Consider the following 27,228-nt stretch of genomic DNA (forward strand, 5'->3'; position numbering starts at 1 on the left):
TGCTTATGGAATCCTGTTCTTTCAAATCCTTCCCATTACTTCACTGTCAATGAATTTTGCGCAAACACTTAGAATCAGCAATGCTTCGCACCCACTTTGAACTCGCTATGAGAATGACAAAAAGAAAAGGGGAAAAATAACATCTTAACAGCCTCTTTTCATTCAGAGAAGCATACTCCACTACCAATGAAATACACTTATATGGTGCAATTCCCCCATATTGCACATAGGACGGAATCAAATATTAAAGACATGTAATGGAAAAGAAGATGGATACTTCCATGGTGAAGACTGCAGAAAAAAAACAACCTTTGATATTTGAAATGCTGTCCTTGCTTTAGTAAGCTTTGATTTTATAACCCTCTAAAATGCGAGTAAATCATTCACATATGCAAACAAATTACAAGAGAGGTGACAAAAAATGGCTTTAATTATCCAATGACTTAATTGTACGATTACAGTCGCCTATAATTTAGTTAGAGGCATTTTTAAAAACATTTTTAAAAATACATTAAGCGCTGATATACTTTCATTGTCTGCTGAGCTTTACGCACTGTTGCTTGGCTGAGAGCGCCCACTATCTATCACACAAGCGCACTCACCGTGAGAGAACGAGAGAGCACATGCATGGCTCGTTGACAGAACTTTAGGACCAGTGCTGCATCGTCATGATAGTTTATCATTTGTACATGTTTTTAAGCCTTGCCAATTTAAACAATCAAGAACAAGAAGCAAAAAATGCACATCAGATGCTCGTGCCCAGAAAGCCATGTTTGACAGCACGTAAATAACTGAATTGAGCTCACTTTCACGTCTTGGCGATTATTGTAGTAAACATAGTTGGTTATGTCTTAAGTGAACATAAACAATCAAGAGAGAAAACACGTGTAAAAGTATCAGTATATTGGATCCGTGCATTATATCTTAAAGTAACACTATGTAGTTTTTCAACCTTCATAATATATTTCCAAGACCATTCTGATGGTATATCGACTTACAATAGGTTAAATGACACGTCTGCCATAGCCTGACGTAGTCTGTATCGCTTTTACTTGCACTATGTAACTTCGGGTTTCGGGTAGTAACCGGAGCACAAAAAGAACTACAAAATTTGACTGCTTTACGGCATACGTCACTTCCCTCACCACTTCCTCAAATTGTCTGTGGCCATTGCAGACATCTCAAGTCTCCCGGGAGTCTCCCGCATATTGATAGCGTCTCCCTGATGCCCCCAAATTAGTTCAAATCTTCCGGAATCTAGAGCGCGCATGCGAGACAGAACATACTGAGCGCATAACATACATAGCGCCCCCGTCAACATTCCAGTCACCAAGATATACCTCCCTGAAATGACTTCTTGCAGGTTGGGATGTCTGCCATTGTTGATTCCAAAGCCGGTCCTGGATAAACAGCTAGCGTGCGCGTGCGACAGTAGGCTGCGGTAGGCTAAATTATTTACGACAGTGGTAATGGACAATTCCACTTCCAACCTGTAGGGCGAAAAGTTCCTTGGTGTTGCTTTAAAGTAGTAGCAGCCTAATATTCCTCAATCAAACAAAAGACTTACTGCAAAAATTCACTCAATGCTTTTGACTGAATAACTTTTGTAACTTAAATAAGGATCCATCCATATTTAATGTATACAGTGAAGACTATGCAGTGTTATTTTACATTTGATTACTTGATTCAATTTCTGTAACTAATCAGCATCTAACAACTGTTAGATCTACTTGAAAACCTGAAAGCCTTTATTTAATTTGCATCTTTGTTATATTGTGTTTATTTGTGCTATTGCTTGTAGTTTGATTATTTTTTCTTATTTTATTACTTGACTTTAATAGTGTTTGAAATTTATATTTTATATTTATATTATATTTATGTGTAACTTCATTTGAATTGTTCTTGCATTCCATGTAAAAAGTCTGGCGAGTAAAATAAAAAATGTACTAGCCAATGGCAACTCAAGCTTCAGTGTGTCCGTAGAGGGTTGTTTTATCTTTATTTATTTTTGAAGATGGGAAGGGCAGAACATCAGCCAACACACTGAACGTTGTCAAGAAGAACAGCAGCATCTTCATATTCCGTGTGATAGTTTCCTCAAAGAGAAAGAGATAGGGATGGCACACGCTGCATCTCAAATGAATCAGCCTGTAAAGGTGAATGGCCAAGCTTTGTCCCCTGATTCTGACCATGGCAACAACAAAAAGCACATGGCAACCAACTCCATGATTCAAGTGTTGTGCCGTCCTTATCAGCATCATTACCAACATACTCTTCCAGATCTAGCCCAGCAGCAGCAATAAGACACAGGCCCAGCTCTAAACGCACTGCAATGTTACGAGTCCCATGTTGGTACAGACAGCTGACCGCAGATCTTTCTGAAGCCTATCCGGGTGCTGTAAAAGATTTCTCCCCCAGTATCGCTTGAGTTCTGAATAATTAAGTGAGATACTGTTCGATTCCTCACCTCTGACTCTATTCCCTTTCTATTGAATGGCCAAGAGAGAGGGAGAGAGGGTTGGGGGTTGTTGAGGAAGAGAACCCTGCATACATGTTGCACTTTATTGGTATTAACATGACTGAAGTCAAATCAAGTAGGGAAAATATCAATCCACCACACCATGAAAAAATAGAATTTGGTTACATACTTATTTAAAACTGGGCTTGGCAGAACAACGGAGCAGAAGGCCTAATAATACATGCAGTCTCATTAACTCTTAAAAATACATGAATTAACAGTGCAAAGCTCTTTTATTATTTAATTCTTTCTATTTCATATTCAGTCTGTCCGAAATTTTCCATACGGCGGCTTTGATGAGATCAGAGGACTATTATTTTCACATGAGCTGTTGCGCTGCTTGCTCTGAATAATGGCTCTCTTCAATTGTGTTAAAGCAAATCTGTTGATAAGCATGTTTTTGCTGTCATCTCTTTGTTGTCCTTGAACCTAGGTCACCCAAATGGCAAAAAAAATATGTTAAAAAATGTAACATTCATGCTTGTTAGCTCAAAACTCCTAAAATGTATATTATAATGTAACCTACTGAGGCTTATTATAGAAATAGAGAGGTAAAATATTGAGAATTTGAAGAGGTGACCTTTGGATCATTAATTCAGATGAGAGGTTTCATTGATTGGTTGTAGGTTTTGTGTTTTTGCTATTGGAAATAAAATAAATTGAAATAAAAAAAAATGAAATAAAAATAAAATAAAAATAACTTTATATAAAAATATATAAAATAATTAAATTAAATATTATTATACAATATGTTTAGAAACCAAGTTCTACTTCCCATCTGTACCAGACCATCAAAGAATAAGAAGTAGGCATGTGGGCTGAAGTGTGGGTGAGCGTAGTCAGTTTTCACGGTGATGTCTTGTGCACCGACAACATTGTGAAACTGCAGAGGGAGAAGAGTTCTACACCGGCTGTCTAATAAAGGATACAATTTGTAAGCTTTGCGCATGACAACCCATGAGTTTATATCCCTTTCAGATGTGCCAAAACACCCACGGGATGAGTGCAACACTTTAATGCTAATATCCTGGTGCTTCCTTAGCGAGCGCATTACATGTTCTCCACCAGAAGCACCAGAAGTCTGTTGATGCGAGAATGTTATGGAGCCAAAGCTTTGAACGTGCCTTCAGAGCGCACGCTTGGAAAGAGTATGCGTCTCCAGGGCTCTGCTTCGCTTCTCTACCTGTTAATGTGCTGGAGATGACTGAGCTTCAAAGAGAATGAGATCGCCATGGGGTAAGACTGGAGGACACCCAGGGAAAAATAACAGCCGAATGACACTGTGGTCCAGGAAAGCAAAGCAGAAGAGAGCAGGTGAGCAGTCATTAACAGGGTTTCAGTGTCTGCATTAGGTGCATGCAATATGTCTCGGTATGAATGAGTGTAGAAAAGGAGGGATGATGGTGACTGATGAGGAGTGGAGCGCAGAGAGGCCTGGGCTCATGAATATGTGTAGGAGTTGAGAAAGTGATGGACGAGGCAGATGGAGGGAAGGAGGGAGACAGAGTGGGTAACGTGCAGTGATTCGGCTCTCGGGGCAGACGAAGTGCAGGGGTGAGGACTGCCCACAAATGAAGTGCCGGGCACTGAGAAGCTCTGCTTTGCACTGGGAGGAACCTGTTCCAGCCCCGCCTCCACTAATGTGCCCATTTGGTACATCTGTGAGAATGAATGGTGGTCCAAGCTGCCAGGGTCCTTAATGACAGCAACTCATCTTGGTTTAGAGGTGGGAGATGCTTGTTGGGGGAAGATGGGGGCAATAGGGCTTGGAGATGTTGAGAGGTAAGTAAACAGAAAGACGAAGTGCTGGCTTTTCCGACTGCAATATATTTGGTTTCTGGAAAACTATTTACGCCGTGGATGGCGCCTCACAAATGGTGTTTTTTCCCCTCCTATTAAACTCCATAAGCTAGCAGGCAAGCTACTTCTTTTATCCCAAGGCACCACTAAAATCTAAAATGTTTAAAATTGGGTTTAGTAGGAAATAGCAGTCATTTTGCGGGTGAAGGACTGAGGGTTTTTCTTGACAGAAACGATGATGTGAAAGGCAAAGACGTAACGCAATCCCTCACAGCGTTGATACAATATCTAGGAACAGCCTGCGATTGAGCAATTGAGAAAAATCAAATCCAACAATTTGAGGGGGAGATTGGCCCTTTATTAAATCATACAATCCCTCAAGTCTTAAAATACCCACTTAGAGCACCACTGCATTCACGATAAAAGATAAAAAGGTTTCAATTTGACCAAATTAGCAGAGTCTCTCCCTTCGCCGCCACATTAGAAGTTGGATTACCATTTGAAGCAGACAGAGAAAAACAGCTTCATATGACCTCACAACACACAAAATAAGTACTAGTGATCCTCATGTGTTTGTATAGCTCTTTTCCAGGGCATTTTATGCGCCAAGGCACTAAGCATCAAGAAGGTTTCGTGATAGAGACAAATAATTTAATGCCTGGTAGTTTAATAGTCATTGGAGAATATTTGTGAGGTGAAGAAAGGCAGTCGGGAAACCAGAAAAGTAGGTTTGTTGCTTCATGGATCTATAGGATAAAGGGCTCTTATAAGAAAAGATTGAAACCACCAAGCTCTCATGAGGAAAGAAAAAAGAGATCTCAGAGGATTTATAAGCCTCTGAGAATACAACAAAGAACAGATCGGTTCTGTGGTATAATCAGTGCCAATGGAAGGGTAGACTATGCATGTTAAAGGTGAACACATGGGCCACAGCATCAGTGGTAGCTTCCATTAGCATTAACCTGTGTTCGATACCCTTGGGTTGAGATCGCAGAGCAGCTGAATGGGTCATATCTAGGTCATACAGTTCGTGAACCTGAAGTGGTGATAAGGAAGAGAAGAATTTGTACAAAAGGTAATGGTGCAAGTGTTACCTGGGCCTGCAGGGTGTTGATCTGCGTCTCTAGCACTTTGATTTTCTCCTCCTGCTTCTGCAGCTCGGCCTGTGCCTCCTGCCGTGCACTAAACTCCTCGTCGAACTGAAAGACAACAACACACATACAAACACATTGAAGTAACTCTGCAAATACCAAAGGATACATCAACATCTTCCCCATTTCTCTCCACATTCACTATCATCGTCATCTTGATCAAGGGCTAAGCTTATAATGGCTGCAACTAACACCTGGGTCTCATTCACTCATAAAGTAATCTAACGTGTGTAGAAAGAGTTTTTGCTGTACTTTGTGATCATACAATACATGTAGCCTCAGTGAGCATAAGAAACTTCTTTCAAAACGATCTGATCGACCCAAACTTTTGAACAGACGACAGAGTGTATATAAATATTAAATACATCATACTATTAAATATATACTATACTATAAATATTTCCAAAAATATACAAAATATATTGCAAAAATACACACAGAAAATGTGCAAACACAAAAACGAATAATGATTCCTGAAAGCACTGGTACACACACAAACACAAGCACACATAGTGAAAGAGACTCAATGCTTTCAGCCGTCCAGTAGTATTTGTGTTACTTTTCCATTAAACTGCAAGCCTCAGATGTCTGGCTGACATTTGGCAGAGTTGGGCAGGAAGCTGAGCAAGAGCATGGATACACTCTATGTTCCCTCAAGCATCATGGGATACAGCTCTTGGCTTCACTGACAACACCAGCAAGTGTTATGAACCTCCAGAGAAAACTTTTCAAGTATTAGTAAAAAAATGACAAAATTGTACGTTGGGGCCTTTAACACTATTTGAAATGGTGCCTGTAAATAGTGTTCCCAGTATGGCACAAACAAGCTTGGAGATTGGAGCATCAGCATTGATTCTGCTTGCACTGATACAGATCATGTTGCTCTGTTGCCAGCTATTGATCAGGTGAGAGCAATCAATGCACTGCCTCATCGCTCATGGGAGAAAAGTTTGGTGACAGCAGCCTGGTTGCATACCAATAGCAGCACCTAGGGTGATTAATAAACTCACCTTTTTGGAGAATTCTGCTGCTCTCTGCTCACTCTCTTCTACCTTGGCTTTATCCACGCACTGATCTGTCATACACAAATAGCCGGGTACATGAAAACACACAAAACACAAGTATATGCAAATTCCACGGTGCATTGTTAACACGATGGATAAGATTCCATATCAGACACCGAATGAAGAAAACTAAAAGAATAAAAACAGCGAACGGACGGAATAAAATGAACCTGTCAGTTGTATTCTGTTCTGGGGGTTTGAGATGTAAATTTAAAAAACGCTGCCCCGCAAGGGAAGAAGTGAAAAAATCTATAAAAAAAAAATTCTGCAGATTGGTTTGGAAACTTTTAATGAGCGTTTGTTGGCAAGTTACTAAAGTGTTAGTGACAAAACAAAAAAGGGGGGCAAAAAATCAAAAAAAGAGGGCAAAAAATTTAAATCACCCTTATTTTATTAATTCCTTTGCTGTCCAAGAACTGGGTGAAAAAACCATTGGCAATGAATGCTTATTTCCCCACCAACATTTAATTGTACAAAACAAATAAAAAATTCCAGGATTGCAACTATAATCGGTCGTGTTGCGTTTATAAGACATGACATGCCAGCCAGGTTTTGCAGATAATGTTTTATTTATGCATAATGAGTGTAGCTTATCGTATGTGTCAGGTGAGTGCAGGTGTTTCAGACAGGGCTCTCATGGGGACCGGGGAATAATAATTAGATCTACTCCAGGAAATTGCTAACTTTTATCAACTGCAATTGTGTCTCCCTCAACGCAGCATGATTTCACAGTTATGTTAAGACAGACTGTAGTGTGAATCTGTGCAGGACTGTTGTAATAATACTGTAGACATCCCATTAAGCCCACAAAAAGTATTTCTAGTAGATTTGATTGAAGTGATTTAAATCAATACCGCTCTCTCGCTTTTACCTAAAGCTGGTTACCGAAACCTGAAACTCTTTTTATTCATTCTGAAATGTTCTGGCCACTTTATCACATGACCATACAGTTCAAGACAGAATGTAATAGTCTGGAAACTGAGTTGTCCTAATAAATAATAACTTAAGCGGAAGTGCATAAAGGTTTAGTGTGGTGCTCATAACATAAAGACGTTTTCTGCAAGACACAGGAGACCTAATCTCAGACTTGCCGATGAGGTGACTGAAGTCCACATCCAGTCTCTCCCTGTAGGCAAAATCAGGGTCCATCCCACTGCGGTGGAGGACAATCTGGGACACACACTCCTCGATCACCTTGTAATACTGAGGCCTGTAATAAAAAGAAGGAGTACTGCGAGAGTGAGGGGGCAGAACATGACAAGAGACAAAGCCGTTAACTTCATATAAAATACCGCCTTGTGCATTCCGGTGAGGAGAGTTCTTCATAAATCATCCGGTAAGACATATCTTTTAATGGTATTTCACGGTATTGAATTAAGGTTTCCTTTGGTACATAATGAAATCACTAACGGCAAAGCATGCAGCCGTTGGGTGAGCAGTTGGGTGACTTTGTCCATTCAAGGTGAAGACAAACTGACATCCGGGCCTCCGTGGTTCCCTCTCTAATTTGCAATCATCTTTGGCAATTAAGGGCGGTAATAAAACCTGCAGACGCAAATCTAATCAGTGTAATCTGTGTAATTAGTCACACAATGGAAGGGAAAACACGGCCTTGTGTTTGGAAGGGTGACAATGACGGGACGGGGAGTAAATGGGTCTGGGACTAGATACTGCCATGGCGCTTAGCGAGTGACCTTTTCCAAGTTATATTACCAATTTAATTGCGAGTGACATTTAACAAATACAATGTCGACTTAAGCCGAGCTCAGTAGTGGCAAACAATTATGTTCCAAGCATGACCTTGAATGTCTCTTGTAGGTATTCAATTTTCCTCCCAGAAATGTGTCGTCCCCTTCTCTCGGCTTCTCGACACAAAACAAGCTTTCGAATTCTAATGAACAAGCATGACTTTAAAAATGTCCCTGTGCTAAATAATTGCACCACAACTCTTAGCTAAAGCCACTTAATTCTAGAGCATTAGATTATTTTAATCTCCAAACATTCTTGTTTGATAAACAATATTTGCGGGGGAATATAGCTAAGCTAATGGATGAATGACAGTTTGTTGACCCAAGTTAATGAATAACGCAACAACAGGAGTGTTCTTTTGCTCATCTTTACAACCTATATATACAATCTATATTCCATGAAAGGCTGCCTATGGAACATTTCATTTTAAGACATGTGTGCTCGAAGGTGCCTCTAAATAACAATAAGCAAGCTTTCAGGTGCTCTCTGATCAGTGTTGTTATTTACAAATAAAACCATTAAAAATAGTTTCCATTCATTGAAATAAAGCTCAAATAAAAATAAATAATATTAGATGAAAAACTAAACTTAAATTAAAAGTGTTACTTTGGTAACTACCTGAAATTAAGTATTAAAGCCACTAAAACTAAAACTGATTAAAAAAATAATAATAACTTAAAGCTAAATAGAAATTTTGACACAAAAGCCTTACTGAAACTTAAATTAAAATTGAAAAATAAAAATATAAAAATAAAAGCAAATTCAAAATCTTAATAAATAGTACAAAAGTATACAAATAATATTAAAACAACACGGTCTCTGATAGGAATATTCCCATTTAATGTACTGCAAAATGCTAAAGTACATATTTATTAAAAAGAAAAGAGCAGAATTACATCATCAAAGAGTTCTTGTTCTAACATTTAAACATGTTTTGATTAAAACCAGCTATTAAGACATTAACTATAATTGGATGTCTCTCCAATCTCAATGACAAATAACATATTTAAATAACATATTTAAATAACCGAACAAATAATCATATTCGCACAATTTGCCAATTCAAGGCCTTGTTGTAGGAAACACGGCAGCAATGTGTAATAAGCGTGCAGAGGGGGCGGACGGGGTGGCTGGAACTGATAGGGCTGAGAGTGTCACCGAGCCTGGCTTAGTGGCAAGGCCCGAAGCTTATGCCTGTCACTGATGTACACCATATCATTATCTCAATAAGCCGCCCTATTTTCTCAACATCCTGGCTACCACCACTGCCGCATGCTGGATAGAACCGGGAAGAAGACGACTGACCCAGAACTGTCAGACCACAACAGAGGAGACAGCATATGTCCCACTCAACGGAGCCGCTCTTTCCTTCTCTCTCTCTCTCTCAGTCTGGCACCTTCACTGTCTGCCTCTCATCTCCCATCCAACCCCTGCTCCACACTGCCCATCTAATCTTTACATCAGTCATGGCCAAAAGTAGAAGATGTGCTCCATATACCCTCCCTATGATCTACCTTCTGTTACAGAGTCTTAGGGAGTTATTGCCCAACATCTTCCACTGCTCCAAAAAGCAGTAAAAAGAAAGCCAGAAGGACTTTGGTAACGTATTAAATTGTTAAGTTTATTTTATTTCATTTAAAAAAAGGTTATTAAACAAATTGAGGGAACACTTTCCATACAAATAACCAAGGACAGAGTTGAGGGCACAGAGTTAACTGAGGATAAGGGTGTCTGGTTTAAATGGTTATAAAGAATGGCTTTAAATCAAACGATGCAATCTATTGGCATGGACAGCTCTCCTTTATGGCTGGCTTTGATCACCAGAGTACCTCCTAACACCTATGAACAAGAGCGACGCTGTCGCCTGATATGGACTGAAGTAGAGAGATGCCACCAGCCTATTCTTCCCGCCCTCTCCTTGGAGACTCGGCCATCAAAGCATGCACTGATCTCAAAGGATCCCTTTAATCTAAAATTATAGCCATAGAATTTCCCAACCAGCAAATCCAATCTACATAAAACGTTGCACCAGGTTCAAAAGCATCCAAAGACATGACTGATGAGATCTTTATAGAGTGACCATGTAATACAGATCCATATATGAGACAACAAACACAGCTGCATATCCATCTTTAGATGCTAAGCTTGGGAAATATATACGTTTTGATGCAAATAAAAGTGTCATTGCTCAAACTTCGCTCTTTTAAAGCTCAGGATTTCTCAGGATTGTGATACAAAGTTTTATGTACTTTGTATCACAATATTTGTGGGATTACTATGGCCTATTTCTCAAAAGAAAAATCTGACAGGCAGGAAACTTAATTTTCTCTTCATTTAATCTCATTGGTGACAAAAAGAAACAATTGGACCCCATTTACACCTGGTATTAAAATGCGATCTGTATCCAGATAAGTTATCCGGATAATAAAAAACGCATGTTAATGCAAGGTGTAAATACGTTGTGATCGGATTGTGATCGGATCTGTCTGACCACATCTGGAGGTAGTCTGGCTCGCATTGTGTTCGGATCTTTACTAGGTGTAAACACAATCCGTACGACGTGATGGCATTCGTGCCTGCCAAACGTCATTTTTTTTTGTCATTTTTTTTCTGGAGGACAGAGATCCGAACTCAATGTGGATAACAAGAACGCATTAAAAATACAACGTGTAAACGCAAAGGTAAGATCAGAACACTTATTATACGGATAACAGATCTCATTTTAATACCAGGTGTAAATGGGGTCTTGGAGACATTAAAGAGATTGTTCGTGTTGTTTTTCTTTAGTCTTTAATAAGTGCATACATTTTTAATCAGCATTTGTAGTGATCCTGTTTTCTGCTGTCAGAGTTACAGACATGGGATGGCACTGAACAAGAATCTGCCATACTACTTGCTTAATGTGTTTTCTATTTCTCGCTTTTTCCAACAAGCAAGGCAATACATTATTCATAGCTCAAAGTTAGCAGCAACATGTCCATGGTAAATTCCCTCCCTTTCATCGCTTCGCTCATCCCTTTTTATTAAATATTTTACCTCTGCAACAGGTCTGATGCAACAGTGAACTGAAATGCTCAGTATCATTTCTTCACTTTCTGACAGACACACATACTCTTGAGTGCTTGAATTCTGATTCAAGACATCGTTAATAAGCGGTATGACTAAAATATTTTATCATGATAGAGGTAATTTTATATTATTAACATGGTTATTATCATTTTATTTTACTTAATTATAATTTATTTTGTCTATTAATTTAGTTTTATTTATTTCCATTTATTCTCAATTATAATCTCGGAATTATCATACTCAAGTATGTTTGTCAAGTCAACAGAAACTGAGAAAAGTGTTAATGAACAGGTAAGTGCAGTCTTATAATATCACATTTATGGAATGGATATTAAAAATAAGATATGATAGCACTCACCTGATATAATAATCATTCCTGATGAGCAGCAGGTGCTGGAGAATGGATAGGAAGTAAGATTCTGAGCCTGTGTCTTTCACCATGTTGGACAGGAGATGGTACACCTCACCCATATCAGTGCATGGATTGTTAAGGACACAACTGTACATCCTGTTTGTTATGTAGTAAAACAAAGTTGATCTAAACATGACATTTATATATACGTAATCCTTATAAGACTGTTTATAAAATATACACTAGAGTGACAGGAATGATTAAAAGTGCAGTGGTATGGTTCTAAAATGAAAAATAACAATTAAGTGTGTGCAAATATAACTAAAGGTGCATGGCCATCTTTACTCACTGGAAATAACTTGCTTCCTTTAATTCAGATAGAGGGATGAGACCAAGGTTGAGTAACCAGAACTGAAGCTATCTCTTTATCCATTCTAAAGTGTCTTTAGGGATCTAATTTGCTAACATGAGTAAACACAAGGATTGAAGAAAAGTGACAGAAGAAATACCTCTTCTGCCAGTTCTACCCTGGCCCTGGGCATGAATTAACTGAACATTCTTTAAGTTTGATTATTTGAAACCATAAAACATGGATCAGTCACGACTGACATCCCAACCCTCCCAGTTATGTCCACTTGAGTAAAATGAATGACTGAATCTATTTTCAATGGTGGCAAGCTAAACCATGTGATGATTAAATGTAGCACTCGGTAATGGTCCTAGGATGGAGTTAATAGAACAACACTGACCTTAAAAAAACAAAACAAAAAACTTGATTATATTAAATAAAAAAATAAGTACGGCCATAAATAGTGTGTACAGTTGCATGCTGACTGCATGGTGATGCACTGCCTAGACTGGAGCACACTTTCTTGAGCCACCATATTCGCTCCTTTCATTCCACTGGGATAGAAAACAAAGCTGTGGAGGCTCAATATTTAAAGGAAGAACTAAAAAAGTAAAGCAATTCTGTCTCCATTTAATTAAAATCTGCCTCAGGATAGAGTACTATATATTCTTTAAAAAAAATATCAACTAAAAACAGAAAAAAAAACATATATTTTATTATATAACTCTATATTTATGGAATAATAATAAAATGGAAAGATAAGACTTCAAGCCCCTGAACTGCACTTTAAAAACTGCCCTTGCTGCAAACCAATCTGTCCCACTAATGCTGAACATTTTCTAATTAGCTCATATCATTTCAGTTATTCATAGAGTTGTGAGTGTATCCCATGTTCTGTCAACTCAATATGAGAATACAAGCATCTTCAGAGCATTATTGCTGATAACACAGGTGATCTGCTTAAGTGAATTATTTTCTCCACACTTCAAAACCAGCAAAACACACCGGAAAGTCATTCTATCTATTAAGCAGGGCCATGAGTGTGAACACAGACACACCGTCTGTGCATATTTGTATTTTGGGCATGTTTGCAGTAATATACTGATAGGGAAGGTGATGCATAAACATGAGCTGTATCAGCATGAGGCTGAGCAATACAAAAGACAGAGAGCGAGGGTCAATCAATCACGCTGCCCAACTTTTAACAATTAATATTCAACAACTTCCTGAAGTCACTACAGTGGCCAGAACTAAACTGAACCAGAAGTGCTATATTCTTAATAATAATAATAATAATAAATATAGATGCAAGCATTACATTTTTGACCACAAGGGGGCGCTGCCCTAAGACTTTTTGAGTACCTTCAGGGCATGGTGTCGAAGGAACATACTGAGTTTCTAAATGATATCCCAATGCGTTTGTAAACAATAATATGCAAAAACATTACAATTACAGCTTTGGATCTTTTTTTGTCATTTTGAAATTAAAATGACAGCCATGTTTTTCAAGGTACATACAATGTCATAATGGACTATGATATCAACTGAGACAAAGACACTGCGTGTCAATTTTGAAATAAATCAGATCAAAAGTACTGTAGTTAGAGCCAATTTCATGTTTTGTTCAATTATAGCGCAACCAAGTGGTGTAGTCCCACTGCTTTTTTTGTGTGTGTCCTCAGAGTCCTCATACATAAGTGTGTCAAATTTGGTGAAAATATCTAATTTCGCTTTGGAGTTATAGACATTTATATTTATGAGCACAAAGAAAATGATCCACACTAGGTATTTTTTTGCCACTTACTATCACATTTTGGACATTTGGCATTTAAAATAATTTTAACGACCTATGTTTCCGATTTTCCTACGGTGGTTTCGTCTCGATCGGCTACCGGTTTCGAAGATGTTTGCGAAAGTTGTTTAGCATGTTCGGTCTCATTGGACTCGGCAAGGATTCAGTAATCAAAGGAGATGACTCCCAAATCCAAAGTTATAAGCTTGTGCATATTTGATTTTACCACTAGGTGGCACTGGCTCTAAACTTCTCAGGCTCCTTCAGGCAATCGTACCGATGACCCATACCGAGTTTCGTAACTACACGCACGCAGACAGACAGACAGACAGACAGACAGACAGACAGACAGACAGACAGACAGACAGACAGACAGACAGACAGACAGACAGACAGACAGACAGACAGACAGACAGACAGACAGACAGACAGACAGACAGACAGATAGATAGATAGATAGATAGATAGATAGATAGATAGATAGATAGATAGATAGATAGATAGATAGATAGATAGATAGATAGATAAACAGACAGACAGGCAGACAGACAGATAGATAGACTCGCTATTTGTAAATATTCAGGGTGGGATTGGAAAAACGTTTGGCGTTTTGAATAAGAAGCAGGGAAATGAAGGACTGAGAAAGACAGAGACCGTTGCTTAGACACGCATATTACACAAGGCACTTACAGATCAATGCCAAATTGTCCTTAGAGACAAATGTTGTGTCTCTTGCACAGTTGACTGCTCACGAAAATCATTAGTCCAGACAGCCTGAACTAAAAGTCTAGATTCTCCATCATTTCAGCGAAGCTTTGCCTCCGAGAGCTTATGGAAGAGCGAAACGATAAAAAAAATCAACAAATCAAAACTAAAATAACCGAAAATATATGCTTTACTCTATTTCGAATTCAGTGAATGGCTTCAAGCTACTTTATAGAGGGTACTGCGAGGATACACACACAAATCTAGAAGCTACTGCATATGGCTGCCACGTACGCAGCTGTGGCCTGAAGGGTCAGATGCAGATGTAGAAACAGGGAGAAAATAAGTGTGAACGGATTTCCATAGTTGCGTAGCATAGTCTATCCGCAGATTTGAGGGGAATGAAACAGAGGAGAGGTGAGTGTAGAGGTTGCTCTCTGTGTCTCTGGAATGTCAGTATAATGAGCTCAGGGCCAGAGGATGCTGGGATATGTGTGTGGTGCGTGCATGTGTTGATGTGAAGAGGTTTGTTTACCACCACAGTTGCCAGAGGCTGGACTGGAATTGAAAAAAAAACCCTGATTCTCAAATCCCTTCTGAATGAACTGGAGGTCTTGGCTTTAGACCCATGAGCTGCACTGGGCGCCCTCACGGCTCCACGCACGGCCGAGGCAGAGGTAAAAAGGATATTCCATCTCTGCACGGATGTCATCTAGTCGGTGAGACAGTTCGATGGAATCCTCCTCCTTATTTTCATTAAACACCTTCAGCTGAATGTCCAGCTCTTCCGTCTCCTTCAGCTCCTGTGATTACAGAGGGTGATGTGAGAGGAATGAATGAGTTGTCATATAACACTGATGATAAAAGAGGAAGTTCGAGAAAATGTCTGGTTTTTGAACAGCTAAAAAACCTTTTTTTTACATAACCCACTTAAAGGCCTCTAAAGAAATCATAATGTTTTGTGGCATTTAGTCCATGTCTGTGAGTTAAGGCCATGTTAGTATACTGCTAAATGTTGAGAAGTTCAATTTTAGCAGACATACAGTCCCCGGTCAAAAGTTTGGAAACATTAACGTTTTTAATGTTTTTGAAAGTAGTCTCTTAATCTCACCAAGGCTGCATTTATTTGATCAGAAATACAGTAAAAAAAGATCATGACACTGAAGACTGAAGTAATGGCTGCTGAAACTTCATCTTTGCCATCATAGGAATAAATTAAAGTTTTAAAATAGAAACCAGAAACCAGTTCATTTAAATTGTAATAATATTACACAGTATTAATGTTTTTACAGTATTTTGATCAAATAAATGCAGCCATAGTGAGATTAAGAGACTACTTTCAAAAACATTAAAAAACCTTACCGTTTCCAAACTTTTGACCGGTGGTTTATCCATCCATCCATCCATCCATCCATCTTCTTCCGCTTATCCGGGGCCAGGTCACGGGGGCAGCAGTCTAAGCAGAGATGCCCAAACTTCCCTCTCCCTAGACACTTCCTCCAGCTCTTCCGGGGGGACACCGAGGCGTTCCCAGGCCAGCCGGGAGACATAGTCCCTCCAGCGTATCCTAAGTCTTCCCCGGGGTCTCCTCCCAGTGGGACGTGCCCGGAACATCTTCCCGGGAAGGTGTCCAGGAGGCATCCGGAACAGATGTCCGAGCCACCTCAGCTGACCCCTCTCGATGTGGAGGAGCAGCGGCTCTACACTGAGCTCTTCCCGAGTGACCGAGCTTCTCACCCTATCAACTAAGGGATCGCCCAGCCACCCTGCGGAGAAAGCTCATTTCGGCCGCCTGTATCCGGGATCTTGTCCTTTCGGTCATGACCCAAAGCTCATGACCATAGGTGAGAGTAGGAACGTAGATTGACCGGTAAATCGGGAGCTTCGCCTTCCGGCTCAGCTCCTTCTTCACCACGACAGGCCGGTACATTGACCGCATTACTGCAGAAGCTGCACCGATCCGTCTGTCAATCTCCCGTTCCATCCTTCCCTCACTCGTGAACAAAACCCCAAGATACTTTAACTCCTCCACTTGAGGCAGGAACTCTCCACCAACCTGAAGTGGGCAAGCCACCCTTTTCTGACTGAGGACCATGGCCTCGGATTTGGAGGTGCTGATTCTCATCCCAGCCGCTTCACACTCGGCTGCAAACCGTCCCAGTGCATGCTGAAGGTCCTGGTCTGAAGGGGCCAACACGACAACATCATCCGCAAAGAGCAGAGACGAAATATTGTGGTCCCCAAACACCCTCCGGCCTAGAAATTCTGTCCATAAAAATTATGAACAGAACCGGCGACAAAGGGCAGCCCTGCCGGAGTCCAACATGCACCAGGAAGAAGTCTGACTTACTGCCGGCAATGCGAACCAAGCTCCTGCTTCAGTCGTACAAGGACCGGACAGCCCTTAGCAAAGGACCCCGGACCCCATACTCCCGGAGCACCCTCCACAGGCCGCCGCGAGGGACACAGTCGAATGACTTCTCCAAATCCACAAAGCACATGTGGATTGGTTGGGCAAACTCCCATGAACCCTCCAGCACCCTGTAGAGGGTATAGAGCTGGTCCAGTGTTCCACGGCCTGGACGAAAACCGCACTGTTCCTCCTGAATCCGAGGTTCCACTATCGGCCGTATTTTCCTCTCCAGTACCCTGGCATTGACTTTCCCAGGGAGGCTGAGAAGTGTGATCCCCCTGTAGTTGGAACACACCCTCCGGTCCCCCTTCTTAAAGTGTAAATTGCAGGTAAAAATTTTCACGAAGATAATGCAATGTGCTTACTAAACATAAAGATAAGAACCGCCCACCATTGTTTTTTTATGTTTTTTATACCAAAATGCTGAATATAATATGGAGGTTGGTGCGTTTTACAGTGGTTTTAAGCACGCCCCCTCCCTTCCACTAGGCTGGGCGTGACGTCATAAAAGGTACTACAAGCTTTTACTGTCTATGCTCCAGGCCTGGAGTTACATTATATTGGAGACCTAGCTAGCAAAAATGGTTAACTATTGTGTTTGTGCGGGATGTACGAATACATCAAAAACGGGGGAGAGGCTCCACAAGTTCCCCAAGGACAAACAGCTGATTTGTGCCTGTAAGTGTTAGCATAACTTACCCGAGGTAGAGCTTAGATCGGGCCCAAAAAAAATCAAGTAAGACCCTACCCGAGCCCGCTGTGTCCGAGCCCGGTCCGGCCCGACACATTAACTGTAATTATGAGCCCGAGCCCGGTTTAAACCCGACTATTTTTTAATACGTGGGTCGTTATAACTGACGTTCTCAACTACTTTCTATATTACTTTCTCCCGCCCGCAACATTTATGTTTTGTCCCGCTCCCACCCGCAAAGACTTTTTTCTGTACCTCCAAATACTTTCAAGTTAGCCTACGTATCGCCACCATACACATCAGCATACATACTCCTGATCAATTATTTGTTATAAAGCATTAACACACAAACCACTGTTATAACATAAAAGCAAGTGGGCTACTGCGTGCATGGTTTGGCATGACTGCGCGCAAAGTGCGCTCCCATAATAATTCCTAAAAAGCTGACATCAGTTCATCGCGATCTCATACATCTCTGTTATTATTAATGAAGCTTTCATAATATATACACTATGTTTGTTATAATTAGAGGATTTGCCAGCATACAAAATTCAGCACTGAACAAAAAGTCAGTTTTGAGCGGTGAGGGGAATCAATCATAAATGCTTCTGATTGGCCATTATTGCGTTCAAGAAATCAACACATATGTCTGTGATTGGCTACATCGCTCAACGCTGCAGACATGTTAGAAATAGAAACTCTGCCTGTAAACCGTTTCTATTTTGTTTTAGTTGTTCTTATTGCTTTTCTGCAACAGATGAAAAAATGTATTCGTTTTTATGTTTTATTCATAGATATTTCTAGTTTGCGGGAGTCCCGCGAATCGTTTTATTCTCCCTCAACCGGCACACACAGAGTGAGTGCATTACCGCGCGCGCTCCCTTTTATGACGTCATCACCCAGTTACGGTAAAAAACATGCTACCTTTGAAGAAACCCCAATAAATGTTATTTTAACGCATTTTAAGACAGAAATTTTTACATATATACACATTGAGCACTTTAATTTACACATTAATTGGTTGTGGTGGTTAACCTGCAATTTACACTTTAAAAAGAGGGACCACCACCCCGGTCTGCCATCCCAGAGGCACTGTCCCCGACCGCCACGCGATGCTGCAGAGGCGTGTCAGCCAAGACAGCCCCACAACATCCAGAGACTTGAGGTACTCAGGGCGGATCTCATCCACCACCGGTGCCTTGCCACTGAGGAGTTTACCGGTGGTTTATAGTCATTTAAAATTGATAGTTTACAGGTTTCAAAATCCTCAAAACAGCAAGTGCAAATGGAAAGGAAATAAAAAGTATGCATGTCTTGCCCAAATAATTTTTTTTTTTTGAACGGACGACAATGTGCTCCAGTATGCAGCACAAAAGCTGCCGTATCACTTAATGAATCAACTTTTTTGCAAAAAACATTTGCATTGCCTTTAAACATTAATTTTTGGATATATCTACTGTATTTTTGAACTTCACAAAAAAAATTGCTGTTTAATAAGAGTCACAGAAAAGTTTGCAACAGGGAGGATTCAGAGCACAGCATTTCTTTTTCACTTCTATGGCATCTGCAATTCAATGACGTCAAGGCTATAATGTGGTGGGTTATCAAGGTATGCATGATTCTATGTTGGTCGTTGTGCTTATATTAAACAATAAATAACATAACATAACATATCTGAGAAAACTGTGCTCATCAAGTAATTTAAAACTCTGGTGTCAATTAAAACCACAAGTATGTCTATGATTAGTGTTGTATTGACTAATAGTCAATGTTTTTCTATGGTACACAGATTGTCTTGCTTTGTATACCTGCAACATATGTGACAGATATAATGGGTTAAGAGAGGGAGGGAGATAAAGAAAGAGGATAAAAAATGTGAATCTATGAATCACTGCTGGTGTAGTTTATGGACGGTGAAAAGCCAAATGTAACCCACTTTCTGTAGTTATCAATCAGTGGACAATACTTTAGGCATGCCATCTGTCTTAAAGAAACAGCCAATCCGAGAGAAAGAGTACTCGTTATGCCACAGTAGGAGGCAGGACCAAGTTTCTCTCGCTCTCTTGCACACACACACATCTCCTGAAATTTGTATTTTCATTTCATCAGACACCATTTTCTATCTCTCCTTGAGGATTTAGTGCCTCTCATTTGTCTTTCACTTTGTTTCTTTCCCTTTGCATTTGCCATTTTGAGGATACTAAAACCTGAAAACTCATTATTCACAATTAGAGAACAATGTCATATTTAATTGTCCTATTAAACTTTCAAATACATTATTCATGAATTACGATAAGCTCATCATATGCGGGGGTAGATTGAGATAATTATAATAATTGTAGCAATAATATTGGGAGCAGTCAAAATGACTTATTAAGAGTAAGGAAATGCCCACATAAATGAGATGCTGAGTGATGTGCTGGCCTGGTTGCTGGCTTTGTGGCAGTGTGGAGCAGAGATCTGCACAGTGATTGATAATGATGTGTGAAGGGAACGGCCTTTATGAAACAAAGCTGTGCCATTATGGAGGAAGACACCAAAGCAGGGCACATTTCAGCAGTTTTTAATTGTTTTGTTCAGTTTTTCAAAAGTTTTTGATTGTTATGTAAAAAAAAAAAAAAAAAAATTTAACTCTTAGCTTTTACTAATGTAATTTTAAAACCCAAATGCTTTATCTGTCATTTGATAAACTATGTATTAAACAGCGTTTTCCTATGTATTTACCAACTTACCTTTACTACATGAGGAAAACTAATGAGCATATATCATACCACTATTTTTTTTTTTTTAAATAAAGCGTTCAAAAATGTTATAAAAATGAATGCAGAAATTAAAAGTAACAAAAATAAAAAACAGAAATATAAAAGTAAAAATGATAAAGCAAAAGATATACTCACTGGTAGTATCTTCTTGAGGCCACAACGCAGAAACTCATTTCGTAAGTGTATCCTGAAGTCTAAATCATCCGGGGAGGTAACAAGGGCATTGATCAGCTGCATGCAAGCCACCTGTATTCATTCACACACGCACAGACACACACACACACACACACACACACACAACCCTAGTTTAATGCAAGCAAATTCTTATAATAATCCCTTTGGCAGTAAATGATTCAAATGTAGTACTCTGCAACAGCCTCTTATTCATACTGCTCTCATCTCTCATCTTAAAGAAAAAAATCAATACATCACATTACTTTAAAATAAAATTAATTCATCAGGATAAAAATGAGGCAGTTGGCACTTTGAAGAACTGTAAAGTAAAACAGGGTAAAAGTGAAGGGAAAAAATGCTGGTGGATTAGTAAAGCTGTCCAGAGGAACGAGGGATGGAAGGAGGGAGCAGGCCTGGCTGAACAGATGTGTATTTTTAATTGATTTATCGGATCAGGGCAGTGGGCAGGGAGGAGTGCTGATGGTTCTTAACAGGTTATAAGGTGGCTCCAGGGAGCCCGCCTGGATGAGAAGGAATGCTCTTCGCTTGGGTGATCGATGCAAAGTGGAAAGATCACTCTTGATGGACATGTGAAGAGTCTTCGTATACCTTCACCAGCCTCAACCTGGACTTTTAGAGTTGTTGTGGGTCTGCTGAATCCCGCTTTTTTTTTTTCTCCAAAAAGGGGAAACAAAAACAGAAACCTGACTTAAGCCAAGGGGAAGACACTGTTTGACACAACATTTGGGGAATTATATCAGCTGGAGGAGATGCATAGTTTTGTTTCACTGATCCTCTCCCTGCTATCTGCTCACATGCTCTGATAATAATAGCTTTGTAGGACTACTTTATTTGAATTAAAAGGTCAAAAAAAATAAATCTGTTAAATTCGATTCTGCTGCATAGAACTGAATGAAGAAGAATATATTGATATATTGATATTTAATATAGGCCTATTTTCTGTCCAATTTTTGTGCTACTTGAAATAAAAGTATAGTTATTTTATTTTATTGCCCTGAATTTGTTTTTTATTCAGATTCATTAAATTATTTAAATTAATTCAAAAGTTTAATAATAATACAATTATACAAAAAAAAAAACTAATTTAAAATAAGAAATTAATAAATAAAAAAATTAAGTCCTTTTCGGTTTCGGTTTTCGGCCAAGTGCATCCAGAATTTTTCGGTTTCGGCCAAAAAAAAAAGATTTCGGTTCATCCCTAAATAATACTAGACTGTGCTTAGATTGCTACAATGAACTGAAGCTTACAAAAAAGGGAGTAAAACGTCTCAGGTTACGTATGTAACCCTGGTTCCCTGAGAGGGAACGAGACGCTGCGTTTGAGACGCGGTGGGAACGCTCTGTGTGATTGCGTCATGAAGCACGTGTAAAATCAGTCCAATGGAAGCCCGATACGTCATGGGTGACGTCATAGACCAGGAAACTATAAATCACCCTTGAAAACAGACCGCGACAGCTTCTGAAAAAGTCTGAAGCAAGTCGATCAGGGCATGCAGGAAGTATGGCAGGCAAACGCAGCGTCTCGTTCCCTCTCAGGGAACCAGGGTTACATACGTAACCTGAGACGTTCCCTTTCAAGGGAACTTCGAGCTGCGTTTGAGACGCGGTGGGAACCCCATACCCACTACGCCATAGTGACAAATGCCCGTTCTGTGTGAAGTCCTTGCGCACACTAAGAAGCAAGCAACCTCGCCCCAGGAGTGGAGAGGTCAAGGTCATAAAACCTGACAAATGTATGTGGAGAGGACCAACCTGCCGCATTACAAATGTCAAGAAGGGAAACACCCGAAATTAAGGCCGTAGAGGCCGCCATACTCCTTGTAGAATGGGCCCGTACAGCCATAGGTGAAGGCTGACCGGCCGCTTCATAAGCCAATGATATAGCCTAAACTATCCATTTGCTCATAACCTGTTTAGATGCAGGGCACCCTCTTCTGAGTGACCCAAAACATACAAATAACTGCTCTGACTTACGCCACAGGGCAGCTCTGTGAACGTAGGCATCCAATGCCCAAACTGGACATAACAGGTTCAGTTGTTCCTGATCTGGGGTATTAAAAGGTGGAGGATAAAAGGCCTGCAACACTATTGGGCCCCTAACATTAACTGGGACCTTAGGAATATAACCCGGTCTAGGGTATAGAAATGCTTTCACCATACCAGGTGCAAATTCCAGACATGACGGAGCAACCGACAGGGCATGCAAATCTCCAATTCTCTTGATAGATGAAATAGCAAGGAGAAATAAAGCTTTCAAAGTGAGGAATTTTTCTGAAACCTCTTCAATAGGCTCGAAGGGAGCCAGAGCCAGACCCTCAAGTACAATGGCTAAATCCCAAGCCGGTGCTCTAGAGTGCAGTGCAGGTCTCAACCTCAATGTACCACGGAGAAAACGAGTAATCAGAGGATCTCTCCCAAAAGAAGTACCCCCCAGAGGGGTATGATAGGCCGAAATAGCCGCCACATAAACTTTTAAGGTGGAAGGAGATAATCCAGCAGAGAAACGGTCTTGCAGAAAATCGAGAACTGAACCAACAGGGCAGTTAACAGGATCTAACTGACGCTCACCACACCAGGTGGAGAATAATTTCCATTTCAGTGCATACAGTCTTCTCGTGGAAGGAGCTCTGGAATGGAGAATGTCTCAACGACCTCAGTCGAGAGACTGGATTCTATGAGCCTGGCCCCCTCAGAGGCCAGGCCCACAGTTTCCACAACTCCGGTCGAGGGTGAAATATCGTGCCCCCTGCCTGGGACAGCAGGTCCCTCCTGAACGGAATCTCCATGGGAGAGCCGTCCAGAAGAGACAAAGTCCGAGAACCAAACTCGAGTCGGCCAGTATGGGGCTACTAGTAGCAGATGAGCCCCTTCCCGGCGAACCCTCTCCAGAACCTCCGGGAGCATAGATATCGGGGGAAATGCGTACAGGTGCAGCCTCGGCCACACCTGCACCATCGCATCCAGTCCGAGAAGAGCTGGCTGCGTGAGGGGGAACCATATAGAGCAATGCGTTGTACAAACGATGTGAAAGGTCGACTTGACTTTAGTTAGACCAAAGTTCTCCCTAAGAAGCTCCACCACCTCGGGGTGAAGTCTCCAATCCCCTGGGCCTCAGCCCCTGCCTCAACAGGATATCTGCTCTGATATACGAGACCATCAGTGTGTTGTCCGCCATTCGCCGAGCAACCACTCATGATCGCCCCCACTTGTGAGGGAAGCATCCGTCGATAGCAATATGCGTCGACAAGAAGCCCCCAACACTGGGCCTGGGCGAGGAACCAAGGTTCTTCCACATGACCGAAGCACGAAGGCATAGCCGCGTGACCTTGATCATGCGAAAACGTATTTCCCCTCGGAGAAAACCCCTTGGTCCTGAGCCACCACTGCAGGGGTCTCATGAACAGAAGGCCAAAAGTAATACGTTGGACGCAACTGCCATGAGACCCACCCGTCTGAAACTGTTTCACAGTGAGTGACTGGCCTAGATATACCCCATTACGGCTGTAAGAATTGCTACACCTAGAAAAGTGGTCCTCAGAGCACATTCTTCTTGCCGTTGAGAGGCAACTCCAACATCCTTAATGAGACAGAACGACATCTCGATGCCGAACTGCCATAAACTCAGATTGAGCTAGGAACAACCAATCATTGATGTAGTATAATACGCGAATGCCCTGGAGTCTCAGAAGAGCCAGAGCTGCATCCACGCATACTGTAAAGGTGTGGGGTAATAAACCTAGGCCGAATGGAAGAACCCGATAATGGTATGCTTCGCCCCCGAAAGCAAACCTCGGGAACCTCCCTCATCCTCTTTCGGAAACAATGAAGTAATGGCTGTCTGCTGGGAGGAGGAACCCCCTCTACAGCTCCTTTTGCAGAAGTGACAGTACTTCCTGCTCCATAACCAAAGCCTGCTCGGGGTCCACCAATGAGAGGAGGACCCCTAGAAATCTGGGCGAACGAGAACCGAACTGAATTCTGAAACCCTTTTCTATAGTGTGCAGGACCCACTGAGAAATATGTGGCAGTAGTTTCCACGCTGCCAGAAATTTACTAGGGGAACCAGTCTCTCAAGACTGGCCTCTGGATTTGTTTGAACAGTCACTACGGCGCCCTGAAGCGGCGAACCGGCAGGGAACAACCGAACTGACCATTCTACGACCCTCCTCAGAGGATCGTATGGGGATGCTGACACCTCGGTGCCCTGAACGGCGAACCGGCAGGGAACAACCGAACTGGCAGCGCTGCAACCCTCCTCAAAGAGTTGCACCCCAGAGGAAAAACGATTTCTCAAAACCGTCCCTTGGTTGAACAGTCACTACGGTGCCCTGAAGCGCGAACCGGCAGGGAACAACCGAACTGACCGCTCTACGATCCTCCTCGGAGGATCGTATGGGGACGCTGACACCTCGGTGCCCTGAACGGCGAACCGGCAGGGAACAACCGAACTGGCAGCGCTGCGACCCTCCTCAGAGAGTCGCACCCCAGAGGTCGCCGAGGAGAAACGATTTCTCAAAACCGTCCCTGCCCCGGAGGAGCCCTCAGAAGCCTGATTGCCTCGTTTTCTTGCGACAGGACTTCTTGTCTAAGCTTTATTAGAGATGATGACAGTCCTCAGATCTTGCCTACCTCTAACTAGCTTAGTTCCTACGACCCTCCTCGGAGGATCGTTGAAAAAAGCAGGCACTTCGGCGCCCTGAAACGGCGAACCGGCAGGGAAACCGAACTGACTGCTCTTCTTTTTTCTTATTTGAAGGCTCGTTTGGGGACACTGACACCTTGGTGCCCTGAAACGGCGAACCGGCAGGGAAACCGAACTGGCAGTACTGCGACCCTCCTCAGAGAGTCGCACCCCAAAGGGTGCTGAGGAGAAACGATTTCTCAAAACCGTCCCTACCCCAGAGGGGACCACCCTTAGAAGCCAGATCGCCTCGGCGTCAGGGCTTCTCCTTTGTCAAAGCTATTTTAGAGATAAAACAGTGCTCAGATCTTGCATGTCTCTAACTGGCTAGACTGCGACCGCCACCCAGGTACCCCTCAATTGCGGAGGAGCCCGAATGGCGACGCTCTGTTTTGCACTTTGTGCTGAGAGGAGCATAATAGTTCTCAGGAACATTAGATTGGTGAGGAAGAAACCTCTGGAACGCCGCTGAATGGTTTATTTCTTAGTTTTCTTGAAAGCGGAGCGTCCAGAAGAACAGACATAATTATATCTTTATTTTCCTTTATCTTTATATCAGAAAAACTTATATATATATACATATATATCACTCTGCGGCCACCAGCAGGAAACAACCGAACTGGCAGCGCTGCGACCCTCCTCAGAGAGTCGCCCCTCACATTCATCCATGTCCTTATATACTCTACCCACCAGCGCTGCCTAATAAAAATGTATTCATTATTAAGATGGCTGGTGGGTAACGTCGGGGTTAATAACGATAACGCCGACTCGGGAGAGAGAAAGCTCGCAAGCGTCTCTTTAACCCGAGGCAATGTCATACTATGATACTTAATACCCAAACATTACTATAGTCAGACATCTGGGGATTAAACACATAAAATACAAACCGGTTTATTCCACGATCTCGACACCTCAGTGTGGAGATAGGGAAAAACCACAGTCCCCGACGAGGAGGCTGAGATACAGAGTTTTCCTGTTTTAAGATACAGTTCATCTAACAAACTCTTCTTTATTTTCAATCTCATAATGTTCAGCTGGCCAGTAAATATTTAACTGGCAACAGCACTAGATAAAACCTCCTTTTTTTCTTTAAAAAAGCTCCTCTTTATTCAACAGAGTTATGAGCTGGAAAATGTATTCATTGAAAACTCAAACATCTGCCTTTTTATAAAGATTTGTATTTGTTTTCTTTCTTTTTAAACAAAACACTAACGATACCAATTCCTCGGAACTGGAAATCGCAGCACACTAGATCTGGCATGTGAAAGCTGAGAAAGGGCGGAGCCCGTCCCAACCCCCGCTGTCAGATCCGTTTTCGAACCCCGAAATACGAGCCATCTCCGAGCCTCGGCAACAGAGAGACCCACTCGGGGAACGCGAACCGAACCGTCCTCCTCGAAGAACGCCCGGCGAGAGCGGAGCGTCCTCACGGACAGCTTCTCGCAATGCACAGTCAGATCCCTCGAGAAATGAATGTTGCATGCTCCACTCCTAAACAGCAACAAAAAGCTGATGTGTGTCCCCACCCGTGATGTAACGAGGGCAGGGAACAACACAACGTCTATAATATTGCTTTGCTCGCCATAATGATAGATAGTGATATATATATTGGGCTTGACAAACAACAATAAATAGACAAGGACAGAATCACAGAGAGCGCTTGCTGAAGACTACAGAAGCTGTCGCGGTCTGTTTTCAAGGGTGATTTATAGTTTCCTGGTCTATGACGTCACCCATGACGTATCGGGCTTCCATTGGACTGATTTTACACGTGCTTCATGACGCAATCACACAGAGCGTTCCCACCGCGTCTCAAACGCAGCTCGAAGTTCCCTTGAAAGGGAACTAACCAAAACTAAACTTGAAAAGAAAAATTATATAAAACAGAAATAAAAATACATTTAAATAGAAGGACTCTTGCAAACCATCTCTCCCAT

General features: G+C 41.5%; 1 protein-coding gene across 1 annotated transcript in view; it reads right to left on the reverse strand.

Annotated features, from left to right (window-relative positions):
- diaph2 (diaphanous-related formin 2) overlaps window positions 1-27,228 on the reverse strand; it is a 559,427-nt gene that overhangs the window by 328,661 nt on the left and 203,538 nt on the right. The window contains exons 12-17 of the mRNA XM_056270265.1: window positions 20,551-20,661; window positions 15,240-15,352; window positions 11,710-11,826; window positions 7,625-7,743; window positions 6,480-6,544; window positions 5,413-5,517 (exon numbers count right to left, since the gene is read on the reverse strand). Of these exons, the coding sequence (XP_056126240.1) occupies window positions 5,413-5,517; window positions 6,480-6,544; window positions 7,625-7,743; window positions 11,710-11,826; window positions 15,240-15,352; window positions 20,551-20,661 (630 nt within the window). The remainder of the gene's footprint in view (window positions 1-5,412; window positions 5,518-6,479; window positions 6,545-7,624; window positions 7,744-11,709; window positions 11,827-15,239; window positions 15,353-20,550; window positions 20,662-27,228) is intronic.

This window comes from Rhinichthys klamathensis, unplaced genomic scaffold (genome assembly GCF_029890125.1).
Source record: "Rhinichthys klamathensis goyatoka isolate OS25496 unplaced genomic scaffold, OSU_Roscu_1.1 h1tg000301l_1, whole genome shotgun sequence".
Lineage (NCBI taxonomy): Eukaryota > Metazoa > Chordata > Actinopteri > Cypriniformes > Leuciscidae > Rhinichthys > Rhinichthys klamathensis.